At 48.4% G+C, this 19,138-nt stretch overlaps 1 protein-coding gene across 1 annotated transcript in view; it reads right to left on the bottom strand.

The window, feature by feature from the left end:
• Nucleotides 1-19,138, bottom strand: part of LOC115107799 (mitochondrial peptide methionine sulfoxide reductase-like) — a 96,866-nt gene that overhangs the window by 12,338 nt on the left and 65,390 nt on the right. The window contains exons 4-5 of the mRNA XM_029631449.2: nucleotides 17,596-17,700; nucleotides 13,746-13,852 (exon numbers count right to left, since the gene is read on the bottom strand). Of these exons, the coding sequence (XP_029487309.2) occupies nucleotides 13,746-13,852; nucleotides 17,596-17,700 (212 nt within the window). The remainder of the gene's footprint in view (nucleotides 1-13,745; nucleotides 13,853-17,595; nucleotides 17,701-19,138) is intronic.

Here is a 19,138-nt window from a genome sequence, read left to right as displayed (position 1 = left end):
TACCTCAGGAACACACATACACTACTACCTCAGGAACACACACACACACACACTACTACGTCAGGAACACACAAGACTACCTCGGGAACACACACACTACAACCTCAAGAACACACACACTACTACCTCAGGAACACACACACTACTACCTCAAGAACACACACACTACTACCTCAGGAACACACACACACTATCTCAGGAACACACACACACTACTACCTCAGGAACACACACACTACTACATCAGGATCACACACACACTACTACCTTGTGAACACACACACTACTAACCAAAGAATACACACTACTACCTCAAGAACACATACACTACTACCTCAAGAACACACACACGACTACCTCGGGAACACACAAACTCTACTACCTCAGGAACACACACACACTACTACCTCAGGAACACACATACACTACTACCTCAGGAACACACACACGTGTGCAGAGGGTCCCTGGTTCGCGCCCGGGTATGGGCGAGGAGACGGTCTAAAGTTATACTGTTACATTGATGCTGTTACATCAGGAACACACACACTACCTCAGGAACACACACACACTACTACCTCAGGAACACACACACACTACTACCTCAGGAACACACACTACTACATCAGGAACACACACACTACTACCTCAGGAACACACACACTACTACATCAGGAACACACACTACTACATCAGGAACACACACAACTACCTCAGGAACACACACTACTACATCAGGAACACACACAACTACCTCAGGAACACACACAACTACCTCAAGAACACACACACTACTACATCAGGAACACACACTACTACATCAGGAACACACACACTACTACATCAGGAACACACACAACTACCTCAAGAACACACACACTACCTCAGGAACACACACACTACCTCAGGAACACACACAAACTACCTCAGGAACACACCCACTACCTCAGGAACACACACTACTACCTCAGGAACACACACACACTACTACCTCAGGAACCTACACACTACTACCTCAGAACAATGAGCGATGTATGAGCAGAGGGGGAGTGAGAGAGAGAAACGGAGGACACCTTGCCTTTCTCTTTAGCCCCTCAGCCCCATCCTCAGAGGTAATTTCCTGCACCTCTACTACCTCAGGAACACACACACTACCTCAGGAACACACACACTACCTAAGGACCACACACACTACTACCTCAGGAACACACACACACTACTACCTCAGGAACACACACACACACTACTACCTCAGGAACACACACACACTACTACCTCGGGAACACACACTGCTACCTCAAGAACACACACACTACTACCTCAGGAACACACACACACTACTACCTCAAGAACACACACACTACTACCTCAGGAACACACACTACTACCTCAGGAACACACACACTACTACCTCAGGAACACACACACAACCTCAGGAACACACACACACTATCTCAGGAACACACACACACTACTACCTCAGGAACACACACACTACTACATCAGGAACACACACACACTCCTACCTTGTGAACACACACACTACTAACCAAAGAATACACACTACTACCTCAAGAACACATACACTACTACCTCAAGAACACACACACGACTACCTCGGGAACACACACACACTACTACCTCAGGAACACACACACACACTACTACCTCAGGAACACACACACACTACTACCTCAGGAACACACACACACACTACTACCTCAGGAACACACACACACTACTACCTCGGGAACACACACTGCTACCTCAGGAACACACACACACTACTACCTCAAGAACACACACACTACTACCTCAGGAACACGTACACTACCTCAGGAACACACACTACTACCTCAGGAACACACACTACTACCTCAGGAACACACACTACTACCTCAGGAACACACACTACTACCTCAGGAACACACACACTACTACCTCAGGAACACACACACTACTACCTCAGTGTAACGGATGTGAAACGGATGTGAAACGGCTAGCTAGTTAGCGGTGGTGCGCGCTAAATAGCGTTTCAATCGGTGACGTCACTTGCTCTGAGACCTTGAAGTAGTGGTTCCCTTTGCTCTGGAACGATGGGTAACAATGCTTCGAGGGTGACTGTTGACGTGTGCAGAGGGTCCCTGGTTCGCGCCCGGGTATGGGCGAGGGGACGGTCTAAAGTTATACTGTTACATTGATGCTGTTACATCAGGAACACACACACTACCTCAGGAACACACACACACTACTACCTCAGGAACACACACACACTACTACCTCAGGAACACACACTACTACATCAGGAACACACACACTACTACCTCAGGAACACACACACTACTACATCAGAAACACACACTACTACATCAGGAACACACACACTACTACCTCAGGAACACACACAACTACCTCAAGAACACACACACTACCTCAGGAACACACACACTACCTCAGGAACACACACAAACTACCTCAGGAACAAACCCACTACCTCAGGAACACACACTACTACCTCAGGAACACACACACACTACTACCTCAGGAACCTACACACTACTACCTCAGAACAATGAGCGATGTATGAGCAGAGGGGGAGTGAGAGAGAGAAACGGAGGACACCTTGCCTTTCTCTTTAGCCCCTCAGCCCCAGCCTCAGAGGTAATTTCCTGCAGTACAGTGCCTCACACAGAGAGCTCCCCAATCACTCCCCACGTGGACAATACAATCAAGTCAGCCAGCGGAGCATCCACGTTCAATACCTTGACATCAAATTAACCAGACGCTTCCCAATCCACCAACTCTGCTGGTCAAAGCTGAATGGAGAACAGAACAGGATAGTGGCTGAAACGGCTTCATTCTCCCCCGTTACAAATGGCTGTGAATGACAATACTTTGTTCTCGAAGCAGATGAGGAGAAAGAAAACATCTATTCTATGTCAACGTGTTCCTTCCTGACTGAGATTGTCAGAATGGGGATGGGATGTGGGGACATTCACAATGCTCTATAATTGGCTAATTTCACAATGTGAAACATTTAAAACATTTCTAATGAGTCCACCATTGACAGCCAGGACTAGAATCTACACTATGTAGTAGATGGACAGAAAAGGAGAACAATCTCTCTTATGACTCAGTCAGCTCATTGAGTTTATAGTGGTACTATCCTAATGTGCGGCTGTGTATGAACTTCATGCATGTGTGTGTGTCTTTGTAAATTTGGTGTTTGTGTTTGTGTGTGTGTGTGTGTGTGTGTGTGTGTGTGTGTGTGTGTTACGGATACCAGTATCCTGTGTGTGTATCCTGTGTGTGTGTGTGTGTGTATCCTGTGTTCTTTTCTCTCCTTCTCCCCTTACAGGTGAAACTCATCACTCCCCAATCAGTCACCAATTCAATCATCAATCAGAAGACACACCTCCTCCTGTTTCCTACCCTATCACAGTTCCTTTCCCTTGGTTTAAAAACCCTGTCAGTTGTTTGCTCTAGAGCTCAATCTCTCTGTAAATGCCATGTCTGTAGGTCACTCTCTCTTTATGTATTGACCTCTCGTTTGTTTGAGCACCTCCATAGCACTTTGTCATCACCTGTGAGTATTGTTTTTGGTTATGGTGTTTGTGTTTAATTGCTGGTGGGAAAAGGGGAAACCAAGACAAGTCGCCCATGGGCATACACTACCCGTAGGTAGACTTTGTAAAAATACACTAGTTAGAACTGGGCGGACCACACACTGTGTTTTTGGTTAGTTAGTTAGCTGTTGTTAAAGTAGGCTAGTCTAGCTTAGGGGTGTTTTTGAATACTTATTGTTTCTTTCCTTGGGTCCAGCTCAGCCCCTTTTCCTGCCCCCCCCCCCCCCCCCCCCATTACTGTGTGTTTTCAAATAAACCTTGAGTTTGACGGTAGATTTCAGTTGTCCTGGTTATTTCGTTCTCACTTTTACTTTGTCACTATTATAGTTTGCCTGAGTTATGTTACGGGTCTCATTACCATCCCCCCCCTAGACTGTCGGGCCAAAAGGGATTCGTAACGGTGTTCTACATGCCCGGCTTTGTTCGTGTGTGTGTGGTCTCTGCTGTTGGCACAGAGTGACATCACTGACCTGGCTCCCCTCCCTGGCAGAGCAGGCCCTCTGTCCATCATAATGTTTAGGGGAATGTGATACATACCACTTGCTTTGGTCTCCTGTCGGTACCTTCAGAAACCAAAACGGGAAAGTCTGCATGTGAGACGAGAGCAAAAGGGAGGAAATAAGATGGGCTGCTTCACTCCTTTACTAAACTAAAGGTAGGGGATGGGAACTATGAAGGACAGGCCGAAAGTGGACAGCAGGACAGGAGAATGATTGACACTAGTGAGGTAGCATGGCTGTTCACACCCTGAGATGAGATGATGAGATGGGGACAGACCATCACAGCTTCACTGCCATCATAGGAGAGATGTGTGTGTGTGTGTGTGTGTGTGTGTGTATGTGGTGTTTGAGACTAGATCTTAGAATGCCCATTGAGAGAACCAGGTAATTGGATAGTGTGTGTATAATCAATAAATGACTTAAATGTAATAGCTGTGTTATTGTACAACCATCGACTCTGAACGACCAACAGCGTGACAGAGGGAGAAAAAGACAGAAATCATTGGAAAAGAGGCCAAGGTTCAGTCTGTAGGTCAACAGGAAGGATGAACATGACAGATTAATCTTCCCAAGGTGGACAGACAAGCTGACAGAAAGACAGACATAATCTACAGTAACCCCAGCAATCACAACAGTCATGTATATTAGAGTCTTCCAACTCTTCCAATACGAGTGAGTGTGATCTCTCCCCCGACACCCACAACATCACCCTTATTTACTCAACCTCTGTCCTCCCACCATTTCAAGTCATTATGTCTGAAGGACAGAGAGAGGAGGGTAAGAAAGTTGAGTTTGCTACTAAAGCAATTTCAAGACAGATTTGGCCGGCAGATGGTTGGCAGCGCCGTGTTTGTTAAACCAACTGGTCTGGTGCATTAGGATGTCGGGGAACAGCATGCCACGCCGCTCCATCAAAAATTGCCACAGATGGGGGGTACAGGGGAGGATGGGGAGGTGGAGGGGACAAGGCCGGGGCCCGGCAAGCTGGTCAGGAAATAACGAGAGCAGCTAGCGAACGGAGGGGGAACAGATAATTAGCCCGGCCATGGCCTCCAGTCACTCAGTCATTCCATGAGAGAAGAGAGGAAGAGGAGAAGAGAAGGGGAAAGGGGATCCCTGAGGGTGTGCAAGTGAGGGGCTGTCACAGCTGGAGAGCAACTCCCCATTACCAGGGAGGAGACTCACCTTCACCTCCCTCATATACACACACACACACACACACACACACACACACACACACACACACACACACACACACACACACACTGAGTGTACAAAACATTAGGAACACCTGCTCTTTCCATGACATTGACTGACCAGGTGAATCCAGGTGAAAGCTATGATCCCTTATTGATGTCAGCTGTTAAATCCACTTCAACCAGTGTAGATGAGGAGACAGGGATGTTCTGGGGGCAAAAGCAGGGGTGCAACTCAATATTAGGAAGGTGTTCTTAATATTTTGTACACTGTATTTACTCTCAGTCCTCTTTCCCTTTCCTCCTAACCGCCTAGGTTAGTTTGTCTACCATATCTCCTCTCTAACAGTCCTCTGTCTTTCCCCCGAACCGCCTAGGTTAGTTTGTCTACCATATCTCCTCTCTAACAGTCCTGTCTTTCCCCCTAACCGCCTAGGTTAGTTTGTCTACCATATCTCCTCTCTAACAGTCCTGTCTTTCCCCCTAACCGCCTAGGTTAGTTTGTCTACCATATCTCCTCTCTAACAGTCCTCTGTCTTTCCCCCTAACCGCCTAGGTTAGTTTGTCTACCATATCTCCTCTCTAACAGTCCTGTCTTTCTCCCTAACCGCCTAGGTTAGTTTGTCTACCATATCTCCTCTCTAACAGTCCTGTCTTTCTCCCTAACCGCCTAGGTTAGTTTGTCTACCATATCTCCTCTCTAACAGTCCTCTGTCTTTCCTCCTAACCACCTAGGTTAGTTTGTCTACCATATCTCCTCTCTAACAGTCCTCTTTCCCTTTCCCCCTAACCGCCTAGGTTAGTTTGTCTACCATATCTCCTCTCTAACAGTCCTCTGTCTTTCCCCCTAACCGCCTAGGTTAGTTTGTCTACCATATCTCCTCTCTAACAGTCCTCTGTCTTTCCCCCTAACCGCCTAGGTTAGTTTGTCTACCATATCTCCTCTCTAACAGTCCTGTCTTTCCCCCTAACCGCCTAGGTTAGTTTGTCTACCATATCTCCTCTCTAACAGTCCTCTGTCTTTCCCCCTAACCGCCTAGGTTAGTTTGTCTACCATATCTCCTCTCTAACAGTCCTCTGTCTTTCTCCCTAACCGCTTAGGTTAGTTTGTCTACCATATCTCCTCTCTAACAGTCCTCTGTCTTTCTCCCTAACCGCTTAGGTTAGTTTGTCTACCATATCTCCTCTCTAACAGTCCTCTGTCTTTCCCCCTAACCGCCTAGGTTAGTTTGTCTACCATATCTCCTCTCTAACAGTCCTGTCTTTCCCCCTAACCTCCTAGGTTAGTTTGTCTACCATATCTCCTCTCTAACAGTCCTCTGTCTTTCTCCCTAACCGCTTAGGTTAGTTTGTCTACCATATCTCCTCTCTAACAGTCCTCTGTCTTTCCCCCTAACCGCCTAGGTTAGTTTGTCTACCATATCTCCTCTCTAACAGTCCTGTCTTTCTCCAATCTCTTTATTCCTAGCCCTGTCATGAGGTTCAGTTGGGCCTTACATCAGTGACTGCTGTCCACAGAAAACAGTCAAAATCTACCCCACCATGACCTGATGGCTCTGTGGATGACACAGTGACACAGTGTCACTGCTGTCACAACCCCTGCCTGGCCCTGGCCATTAAAACTGCAGTGACTCCCTGCTGTCACCTTGAATCAAGGGCACAATGGTTGCCGTGGTTCCCCCCTAAATCAGATCTACGGTGAGGCCTGTCATCACCTTGACAATAGTCTGTCTGTGGAGCTGCAGCAACCTCAGTAGTTGTTCTGTTGAAAGGAATATTGTGCACAGTGCGGGCACGCACACACACACACACGCACGCGCATGCACACACACAGCTCAGTTTACTCTCTACGCCATACCATATGAGCTACTAAACAGCATCGCTATATCCTTATGTCCACATCAATATCTGGCCATAAAAATCCATAACCTCACACAAGAGGCTGGAAAATGATAATACAAGTTAATGATAATATGGAGGTTCATGATAGCATGCTAGTTGCACTACTCAACAGCATTGATGTGAGAGTAGAGTTATCCTAATGGTGTGATGGAGAAGTCTCTGTTTTAATGAGGTATAACAGTGGGCAGGCAGGCGAAGCTAGCTAGCTAATTACAGACAGATCTCTCACCCACACTGACAGTCGGCCTAATTGGTGGAGGTGGCCGGTCGTCTCGGCAGCGAGGAGAGGTAAGCAGCAGCAGAACACGTCGTCGACAGCCTCTGAGGTAGAAACCTGTGTATTGTTGACGCACTAATAGATGGGAACAAGCCGGCCATAGCAGAGGTTTTATCTCCAGTCCTGAGAGAGGAGCATGAAATCACTTCAATTTCTCTGAGATGAGGAAAAGGGAACTGTGTGTCAGTCAGGTGCCATGATGTGAATGGTGAATGGGGCACAGTCCTCCCTAGTGTTGGAGAAAGGAAGGGTCACCTTTTGTGTCCTCAGTGTGGAAGTGTAGCTTGGATGATGAGTTGGGATATGGTGGTGCCGTGAGGTGAGGTGAGACCAACGATGGTGGATAAATAAAGATAGTTCACTCAGGCCGTTTACCATTGAAAAAAATGGTCAGTTCTGGTCTGCTTAACATGGGTGGATCTTCCATAGACACCAATGTGATAGCAGCTGGGTCTGGTCTGCGTAGTTCATTGACTGTAAGGTAACCAGACAAAACCAGGGAGTGGGATATCTCGCTTCCTCTTCCGTCTCTGCTGAGACTTTGTGTCCGAACTCAGTTTGCTTGACATATAAGACTACGATAGAACAACCTGATCTGGTTTTACAGTGATTATACCAGGAGGACATACAAGAATTTCAATGCAAATATTCTGTCTAAAACATATGGTAAAAATAACATCTAGAATGTTTACTAATTTGGTCCCCATTGCAATGCGTCAGTTGCAATATAGATCAAAACAGATGAAAAGGAAGAATCTATAAACGGAAGTATTTTTTGTGTACCTTTTCAAGTTAAGCAAAGTGTACACTGACAAGGGGGACTCTCCAGGGTTTGCAAACAGATATGGAATATTAGAGAGAATGAGAAGCAATTTGCAGCCATTTAGAAATGACTGGAGATCAAAGACATGCATATTATATCTGAAATGAAAACATCTGCTACAGTACCACAGCATATTGCTTCAACCCAGGCCATCTGATTCCAAACCAATACTAACCCCTCAACCCTAGCCTAGAACTAGGTCCAGCTTGATATTTCATTTCCTACACCATCATTTACTGAAATAAACTGAGATGGCAACGACTGTTGTTATTAGACTTGTTATTGACAGCCATCCATCTATTGGGGGTATGGGTCACTTTTGTTGATCTACTTCCTAGTGGTCCTAGCAGAGGAAGGTCAGTGGAGGGAGACCCCACTGAGTGAAGTGCCCCAGTGTCCCAAACTCCTCCCTCCCTCACTCTGGATCCCCCTCTCCTCCTCCTTCCTACCCCCCTCTCTCGGTGCAGCTCGCTCACCCCCCCCCCCGCAGCGTGGCATGATGCAGCACCTCAGACGGCAACACTCCGACGCAATAAATATGAATAACCCTGGCCTAAACCCCCCAACGTGGAGAAGGGGGACGTCCCTGTCTCCATCTCCCTCTCCCTGTAACCCAGGAGACAATGAGCAAACAACCCCACCATATTGACCTTTCACTTTCCGTTGGCCACATGCACATCCAACTATTGTCATCGCTTGTCCCCTTTATCCCTCTACCCTCCCCCCTCCGCCATTGCACTCTCCCTTTCCTTCTCTCTGTATCACTCCCTCCATCTCTCTTTATCCCTCTACCCTCCCCCTTCCGCCATTGCACTCTCCCTTTCCTTCTCTCTGTCTCACTCCCTCCATCTCTCTTTATCCCTCTACCCTCCCCCTTCCGCCATTGCACTCTCCCTTTCCTTCTCTCTGTATCACTCCCTCCATCTCCTTATCCCTCTACCCTCCCCCTTCCGCCATTGCACTCTCCCTTTCCTTCTCTCTGTATCACTCCCTCCATCTCTCTTTATCCCTCTACCCTCCCCCTTCCGCCATTGCACTCTCCCTTTCCTTCTCTCTCTCACTCCCTCCATCTCTCTTTAACCCTCTACCCTCCCCCTTCCGCCATTGCACTCTCCCTTTCCTTCTCTCTCTCTCACTCCCTCCATCTCTCTTTAACCCTCTACCCTCCCCCTTCCGCCATTGCACTCTCCCTTTCCTTCTCTCTCTCTCACTCCCTCCATCTCTCTTTATCCCTCTACCCTCCCCCTTCCGCCATTGCACTCTCCCTTTCCTTCTCTCTCTCACTCCCTCCATCTCTCTTTATCCCTCCCCGACTCCCCCCATTACGAACCCAGCTGTCAGTCAGAGCAAGCTTTATTAACCCCTTGCCTGACCTCAATTTCATTATGCCAGGGGTCAACAGCTGATTAAAACGCAGCCGAGGTGCCTTTCTACAGATGACCTACAACCCCAACCAAACCCTGCTTCATTAGGACTGCCTGGACCAATCACAGAGCTCGAGTGGTAGAACTGGGGTGGGCGGGAGGGTTGGGCCCTCCTCTGTTTCCATGGCAACAGGGCCGTGCTGCTAGGTTTGTGGTGCGGAGCAGATGTCTCAGCAGGGGGGGACAGCAGACAATGGAAGAAGACGAGAGGACGGGAGGAGGACAGAGGCAGCATGGCCAGCAGAGGGAGTGTGTGAGTGTGCTGGTATTGTCTGTGAGTCTGAGTGTGTGTGTGTAGCACACTTTGGCAGAGTAGTGATTGTGTAAGCAGAGGCTGCCACTTTGTGAACATAAACACAGCCAACAATAGCAAATGCTAGAGCAAAATAAACAGGTTTTCAGGTAAGTGCTGTGGCATTGTCTCAGACCCGTGACCAGGGGGGACATTAGTGGAAATGGCCTCCTTTCAGCCGAGACAAAACACAGCGAGACGAGCTCCGCTCACAGATGATATGATTGTCACGGTATACGAGATGTGAACCGGAGAATAAATTAGACCCCCCTCCACAACCAACCGACGCAAATGTCAAAATTCACAGAGGGAGACCACATACACGCACCCAGTAAATGTGTGTTTCATAACACCAACAAACAGCATGGAAACTAACAATACAATATAAACTGTAGCAGCTCATCATGTGCTACTAAAGGGGAGAAATTAAATGATGATTTTCCCTTTATACGTCTGAAACACCTTCAAAGGATCTACTCCAGATAGATAGATAGTAGAGGTAGACAGTGTGGGTGTGTGGCAGGCTGCGTAGAGAGTGCCCTTATATTAGTTATAACCTAATGCACATAACGTCCCAACACAGACGCTTGCAAATATAAATGAAATCATCCACAATGTGCAGGCCAAAATGAGTTGTAGTAATAACGGCTGTGTTGTAAAGGAGATACTGACAGTAGCCAGTATAAGGCCTCTCCTGCAGTGGCTGCTAGGCTGTGGTCCCTGACTGCAAGGGTAAATGGGGCTCATTTTGATGAGAGACTGGGTCTTGGAGGGAGGGGTAGAGGAACGGGGGATGGGATGGAGGGAGGGGTAGAGGAACGGGGGATGGGATGGAGGGAGGGGTAGAGGCACGGGGGGATGGGATGGAGGGAGGGGTAGAGGCACGGGGGATGGGATGGAGGGAGGGGTAGAGGAACAGGGGGGATGGGATGGAGGGAGGGGTAGAGGAACGGGGGATGGGATGGAGGGAGGGGTAGAGGCACGGGGGATGGGATGGAGGGAGGGGTAGAGGCACGGGGGATGGGATGGAGGGAGGGGTAGAGGCACGGGGATGGGATGGAGGGAGGGTAGAGGAACGGGGGATGGGATGGAGGGAGGGGTAGAGGAACGGGGGATGGGATGGAGGGAGGGGTAGAGGCACGGGGGGATGGGATGGAGGGAGGGGTAGAGGAACGGGGGGATGGGATGGAGGGAGGGGTAGAGGAACGGGGGATGGAGGGAGGGGTAGAGGCACGGGGGATGGGATGGAGGGAGGGGTAGAGGAACGGGGGATGGGATGGAGGGAGGGGTAGAGGAACGGGGGATGGAGGGAGGGGTAGAGGCACAGGGGATGGGATGGAGGGAGGGGGATGGGATGGAGGGAGGGGTAGAGGAACGGGGGATGGGATGGAGGGAGGGGTAGAGGAACGGGGGGATGGGATGGAGGGAGGGGTAGAGGAACGGGGGATGGAGGGAGGGGTAGAGGAACGGGGGATGGGATGGAGGGAGGGGTAGAGGAACGGGGATGGGATGGAGGGAGGGTAGAGGAACGGGGGATGGAGGGAGGGGTAGAGGCACGGGGGATGGGATGGAGGGAGGGGTAGAGGCACGGGGATGGATGGAAGGAGGGGTAGAGGAACGGGGGATGGGATGGAGGGAGGGGTAGAGGAACGGGGGATGGGATGGATGGAGGGGTAGAGGAACGGGGGATGGGATGGATGGAGGGGTAGAGGAACGGGGATGGGATGGAGGGAGGGGTAGAGGAACGGGGGATGGGATGGAGGGAGGGGTAGAGGAACGGGGATGGGATGGAGGGAGGGGTAGAGGAACGGGGGGATGGATGGAGGGGTAGAGGAACGGGGATGGGATGGAGGGAGGGGTAGAGGAACGGGGGATGGGATGGATGGAGGGGTAGAGGAACGGGGATGGGATGGAGGGAGGGGTAGAGGAACGGGGGATGGGATGGAGGGAGGGGTAGAGGAACGGGGATGGGATGGAAGGAGGGGTAGAGGAACGGGGGATGGATGGAAGGAGGGGTAGAGGAACGGGGATGGGATGGAGGGAGGGGTAGAGGAACGGGGGATGGGATGGTGGGAGGGGTAGAGGAACGGGGGATGGGATGGAGGGAGGGAGGGGTAGAGGAACGGGGGATGGGATGGAGGGAGGGGTAGAGGAACAGGGATGGGATGGAGGGACCTGGTGTACCCTTGTCAGCTGTGTTATTACCCGGCCATTAGGAGAGGAGAGGCTGCAGTATCTCAGCCTCTCTCCCAGTAGCTTCATCACCCTTGTTATTATTCAGCCATTAGGAGAGGAGAGGCTGCAGCCTCTCTCCCAGTAGCTTCATCAGCTGGAGGCAGCACTCCGTGAAGGAACAAATCCAACCAAAATGCTGCCCCTCCTCCTCCTACTCTCCTCCTCCTTTCCTCCACCTCCTCCGTCTCCGTGGGAGTGCACTCTATCTCCCCGTCTGGCTTCGACACCCCAACCCTGGCCCATGAAGCTGCATGGAGTGGTGTGTTAGCCCAATGAATAGCCCACTGCAGGTCAGGTACAGTGGAAGAAAAGTGGGGAATGGAGTGAAGGTGGTAAGCAAACAGAGAAAATGTGTATGTTGGCAGCAACTGAATATCTTCTTGTTTCTATTGAAGGAAAAGTTAACTATTTAATGTAACTAACCTGATATGAAATGTATTGAATAGCTCCAAGGTTGATATTTCAGGACTGTACATGAAATGGTTCTCAACTCAACTGTGTATGTATGCTCTGTTCTGCCGATGAAGAGGTGGAGCATTGCTCATCCAGACGGATCTGACGCACCTTTCCCTCGTCTTGTCTCCTCGCTGCACAAAGACAGTATGGCAGAACTTCATCTGAATACAGCAGCTCAACAATAGAACAACGAAGGTGTCCAGACACTCAAGGTCATCTCATCGACACTCTCCAATGAGAGATTCAACTGTCAATAGATACAGGGACACGTCTTTATCCATTACTTGTCTAACATCCTGTGGTTGACATACCTCAGCTTCCATAGGAGAGAAGGGCCGGCTAAATGGAGAGCGAGGCAAGGGCGGAAATCAGGTCACAGAAAGTGGTTACAGAAGGAATCAAGACAAGAGAGAGAGGAGAGAGCAGTACGGTTGTAGCCACCGGAGGGAGAGAGAGAGAAGGAGAGAGAAGAAGGAGAGACCAGCCTAGCTCCACTGTAAGCTCATGTTTTCTTTCTTCCTCTATCTCTCTCTCTCCTTCTTCTGGAAGCCATGCATGCAGCAGTGTTGGGGAGGGTGGGGTCTAGTGCGGTAAAGCTGCTCCACATAGTGTTGCACCACAGAGATTCTGCTGTTCCTCCCCTCCTGTTTTCTCCTCTCACTAGGGGAATCAGTGGCAGCATGCAATCCCTCTCCATTAAACATATGCATTATGCAGGTGGGGTAGGCTGCCTGGCTTTATGCATGTTCCCTGTAAGGTGACGGGATTTGAACCTGGACTGATGCTCGTTGGAAGCAAGCATTTAATGTGACTGGGGGGGGGGGGGGGACGTTGTCTATCTCAATGTAAAGCTGGTATAATGTGTTCTGGTATGGGCCGTATGGGATTTTCTGTATTTATTTATTCGGGGGAAAAGGATTTTCTTTCACATCCAGCTTTTGTTTCTACGGCTTGAACCTCTCGAGAGAACTGATTATTGAGTTGATGTGACTCCCACACACAGAAACTTTACTTTACCTTCTGATAGTCGTCTTTGGAGGCCAGAGCCTGTTCAAGCTGCTCCTGTGTGTATGTGTAAATGGCTGATCGATAGGTCGTTCCAACATCGTTGCCCTGGCGCATCCCTGACAATGAGAGAGAGAAGGCAATGTTGTCTAACTGTTAGAGAATTTACTGGACTAAAGAAAACACTTTTCACTCAATATAGAGGAAGACATAAACAAAGGACAAATCACCCAGAGAGACACACACACACACAACCACACTCAGACAGACAAACATACAAACAAAGGGTTATATATAAACAAAGAAAGAAACGTCCTCTCACTGTCAACTGCGTTTATTTTCAGCAAACTTGTGTAAATAATGAACATAAGATTCGACAACTGAGACATAAACTGAACAAGTTCCACACACGTGACTAACAAAGGAGGGGTCAACATCAAAAGTCAACAGTCAGTATCTGGTGTGGCCACCAGCTGCATTAAGTACTGCAGTGCATCTCCTCCTCATGGACTGCACCAGATATGCCAGATCTTGCTGTGAGATGTTACCTCACTCTTCCACCAATACACCTGCAGGTTCCCGGACATTTCTGGGGGGGAATGGCCCTGGCCCTCACCCTCCGATCCAACAGGTCCCAGACGTGCTCAATGGGATTGAGATCCGGGTTCTTTGCTGGCCATGGCAGAACACTGACATTCCTGTCTTGCAGGAAATCACGCACAGAACGAGCAGTATGGCTGGTGGCACTGTCATGCTGGAGGGTTGTGTCAGGATGTGCCTGCAGGAAGGGTACCACATGAGGGAGGAGGATGTCTTCCCTCCACCTCCAAATCGATCCCACTCAAGAGCGTAGGCCTTGGTGTAACGCTCATTCCTTCAAAGATAAACGCGAATCCGACCATCACCCCTGGTGAGACAAACCGCGATTCATCAGTGAAGAGCACTTTTTGCCAGTCCTGTCTGGTCCAGCCACGGTGGGTTTGTGCCCATAGGCGACGTTGTTGCCGGTGATGTCTGGTGAGGTCCTGCCTTACAACAGGCCTAAAAGCCCTTAGTCCAGCCTCTCTCAGCCTATTGCGGACAGTCTGAGCACTGATGGAGGGATTGTGCGTTCCTGGTGTAACTCGAGCAGTTGTTGTTGCCATCCTGTACCTGTCCCGCAGGTGTGATGTGCAGATGTGTTGTTACATGTGGTCTGCCACTGCGAGGACGATCAGCTGTCCGTCCTGTCTCCCTGTAGAACTGTCTTAGGCGTCTCACAGTACGGACATTGCAAATTATTGCCCTGGCCACATCTGCAGTCCTCATGCCTCCTTGCAGCATGCCTAAGTCACATTAACGCTGATGAGCAGGGATCCTGGGCATCTTTCTTTTGGTGTTTTTCAGAGTCAGTAGAAAGGCCTCTTTAGTGTCCTAAGTTTTCATAACTGTAACCTAAATTGCCTACCGTCTGTAAGCTGTAAGTATCTTAACAACCGTTGCATGTTCATTAATTGTGTATGGTTCATTGAACAAGCATGGGAAACAGTGTTTAAACCCTTTACAATGAAGATCTGTGAAGTTATTATTATTTTTTTTTACAAATTATCTTTGAAAGACAGGTTCCTGAAAAAGGAACTTTTGCTGAGTTTAAATATAAGGGGACCTAAGCTGAGATCATTTACTTTGCCAACCAACCAGCAGACGGTGCTTGCTCTGACAGGCTCGTCTTATGAACCAAACTCACAATCAACCCTGTCTGTCTGGGGAAAACTACCTGGAGATGAAACCAGACCAACCACTCTGTAATTTCAATCAAAGTACAGTTCACCTTGATCCATATATAGAAACGGATACAGATACTGCCTGCCTCTGTGTAATTATTCTGTTTCTGGGAGCGGAGAGTGAGCTGTGAAGACACACAGTGAACCACACTGATTTTGTTCCCTGACAAAAAGCTCCCATTCAAACACGCAATCATTGGCTAGGTGTTAAAGGACACATTTAGTCATACTGTTGATAGTAGTGTCCTGTCACGATCACATGGAATATGACAGTGAGTCTTATGATATGAGAATCAGTAGGTAGCACCACTGGGCCTATGAGCAGCACTTCAGAGAGTACTTGGCCTTAGTCTCTATCTGAACCTTCCTGAATATTACATCCACTTTGGGAATGAGGACTAAACTACAGCGGGAAGATATACAGGTACATTGTATTCACTGAGTATAACAAACATTTGGAACACCTTCCTAATATTGAGTTTGCACCCCTTTTGCCCTCAGAACAGCCCAATTCATTGGTGTATGGACTCTACAAGGTGTTGAAAGCGTTTCATAGGGATGCTGGCCCATGTTGACTCCAATGCTTCCCACAGTTGTGTCAAGTTGGCTGGATGTCCTTTGGGTGGTGGACCATTCGTGATACACAGGGGAAACTGTTGAGCGTGAAAAACCCAGCAGCGTTGTAGTTCTTGACACACTCAAACCGGTGCACCTGGCACCTACTACCATACCCTGTTCAAAGGTACTTCAATCTTTTGTCTTGCCCATTCCCCCTCTGAATGACATGCATACACAATCCATGTCTCAATTATCTCAAGGCGTAAAAATCCTTATTTAACCTGTCTCCTCCTCTTCATCTACACTGGTTGAAGTGGATTTAACAGCTGACATCAATAAGGGATCATAGCTTTCACCCGGATTCTCTTGGTCAGTCTATGTCATAGAAACAGCAGGTGTTCTTAATGTTTTGTACACTCAGTGTGGGTAATGCATTATGGATGCATATTTGATTTAATCAGGATCTTTCTTTGAGCCCACCATATCAAACCATCAAATCTAAAATAGCATCTTTGAAAAAGTTGAATGGAGGAAATGAACAGTTATATTCTGCACGCCATGTGCAACAGCAGTATTCTGGAGTCAAACCACTCCGGAAGTAGGTCATGATTCATGACACTGAAGTGACCTGAGAATGATAACGTAGTACTGTCAACAGTGTGTCTCATAATGTGTGTATTCTACTCTGGGTCATACTGTGTGTATTCTACTCTGGGTCATACTGTGTGTATTCTACTCTGGGTCATACTGTGTGTATTCTACTCTGGGTCATACTGTGTGTATTCTACTCTGGGTCATACTGTGTGTATTCTACTTTGGGTCATATTGTGTGTATTCTACTCTGGGTCATACTGTGTGTATTCTACTCTGGGTCATATTGTGTGTATTCTACTCTGGGTCATATTGTGTGTATTCTACTCTGGGTCATATTGTGTGTATTCTACTCTGGGTCATACTGTGTGTATTCTACTCTGGGTCATATTGTGTGTATTCTACTCTGGGTCATACTGTGTGTATTCTACTCTGGGTCATACTGTGTGTATTCTACTCTGGGTCATACTGTGTGTGTATCTTCTTCTCCACTGTGTGTCATTGTGTGTGTGTGTTTTAAGGTTGTCCAGAGGTTGGGCTGGCCAGTGGAGTTGACGTGCCTGAGGTGAGGAGGGGTCAGGGCTAACACAGAGAGGCACATTTCTCTGGGGCCGTGTGTACCCTGTGGACTCACACACACTCACACATGGTCAACAAGGGTCAAATTAAACACACACTCACAGCGCTGTGTGTGATTAGGTCACACACTCCAGGCATCTCTCTGGGTGGAGTGTGACTCTCCCTCTCCTTCCCTCCCTTCCTCCCTTCCTTCATTCCATAAAACCCTGATTGTAGGCGCTCAAAATGGCGGACTCATCATTTTGCTATGGATAGCTTAGGGCAGAGAGAAATCAGTATAGACTTGGTTTAAACTACGGCACGTTGTTTGGAAATACTGTAGTTGTATATAACAGAGGTGTCTGTGTGTGAATGAACAGACAGGGTTTTACCTTGAGTTGGGTTGTGGCTCTCCCAAAACACCTTGAGCAGTTTGGAGAAACTTGTCTTCTCTGGCTCCCAGACCACCCGGACAACCTCAGTATGACCTGTTCTACCTGAAGGAGACAGCAGAAGACAGGAGAGATGGGGAGGTTAGGAGAAATAGGCAGAAAGTTGCCCCAATCCACTGGTCCAGGATCAGATATTTCCTTATCCCTCTGGTTAAGATTAGGAGTGGTTTATGATAATCTCATTCTAGCTCTGTGGATAAGTAACCTTGTGTTTTATATCAACTCACTAGAAGCAGTGAAAAGCCTGACTGTGAGTGTCTCTTGTTCTCCAGTCCAGTCGTGAGCTGCTGTCCTGGAGGAGTTCTGAATGTTTTAACCAAGAAGAGATCCCCTCTGGCCCAGGGCTCTGGAGGTACAGTAGGAGTGTCCTCCAACCACGCAAGCTGGAGACCCAGGATGGGCTGATTGGATAGAGCTGTTTGGAGAACTCTTTCATTCACTCTTCCACTTCTACCTCCTCCTTTCTCTTTCTGTCTTCTCATCCCCTACTTTGTCTCATCTCGCTCCCCACACTCGCTTCCTCCCTCACTGGCAGTTGAATATCTAGTGCCGAGGGACATTCGCAGAAGTTCACATCTCAATATGACCGAGTAAAACAGTGTTTCATATAACGGGCCGCTCTTCTATTCCTAATTCAAGACGTTTCTAGCGAGATTACTTTATTCCACTGAGATTGGTGTGTGTTTAATATCACCTCATAAGGCTGTGTTCTCCACTATCTGCAGCACATCTACAGCTGGGATATTAAAAAAGTAATAAGAACTAACCTGTAGGGTCACTCTCATTACAGACCGACGCTACAGAGGAACTGTACAATAAACCTGATGGAAGAACACAGTGATGTCCTGGAGACAGGAGGAGGAACGTGGGAGTACATGGGACACAACTGATATGGTGTATAATTTTGTGCACACACACACACGAGCGCATGCACAGTTGATTGCACAGACGCACACTCAAATTCAGGAATCAATTTTCTCCCTCCCTCTACCATTCTCTCTCTCTGTAAACAATTCTTTCTTTCAAATCCATCCTTCCATTGTCTCTCTTTCAGCCTCTCTTTATTTCTCCTTTCTCCTCCATCCGGTGGCTCCCTCGCTCAGCTGGTGGGCCTGGCAGTGGAGCTGTGTGTTCAGGGTGAGCTGAAGGACGCCAGAGACACACACACACAGCCATCATCCGCTGGCAGCTCAGGGGAGGATGGGCAACTCAGCAGAAGTCAGAAGTCCATATGCCACCACTCTCTGCATCCCACTGCACTATATGCATGGGCTGGAGCAAAGAATATGTTACACTCTTTTGTATTCAGATTTCTTTTTCAAATGTGATTGACTGTGATTCACCAACTATGGTGTTCAAAGACAATGAGGACTTGTGACCTCCAGCCCTGTATTCATGTACTGCCTTGTCCTATTTTCTACTGTACACATCCCTCATCCAAATGGTGCTTTCCTCCATTCTCTCTCTGTTTCTCTGTCTTTGT

This window comes from Oncorhynchus nerka, linkage group LG24 (assembly GCF_034236695.1).
Source record: "Oncorhynchus nerka isolate Pitt River linkage group LG24, Oner_Uvic_2.0, whole genome shotgun sequence".
NCBI lineage: Eukaryota > Metazoa > Chordata > Actinopteri > Salmoniformes > Salmonidae > Oncorhynchus > Oncorhynchus nerka.
This window is presented reverse-complemented; position numbering and strand designations above follow the sequence as displayed.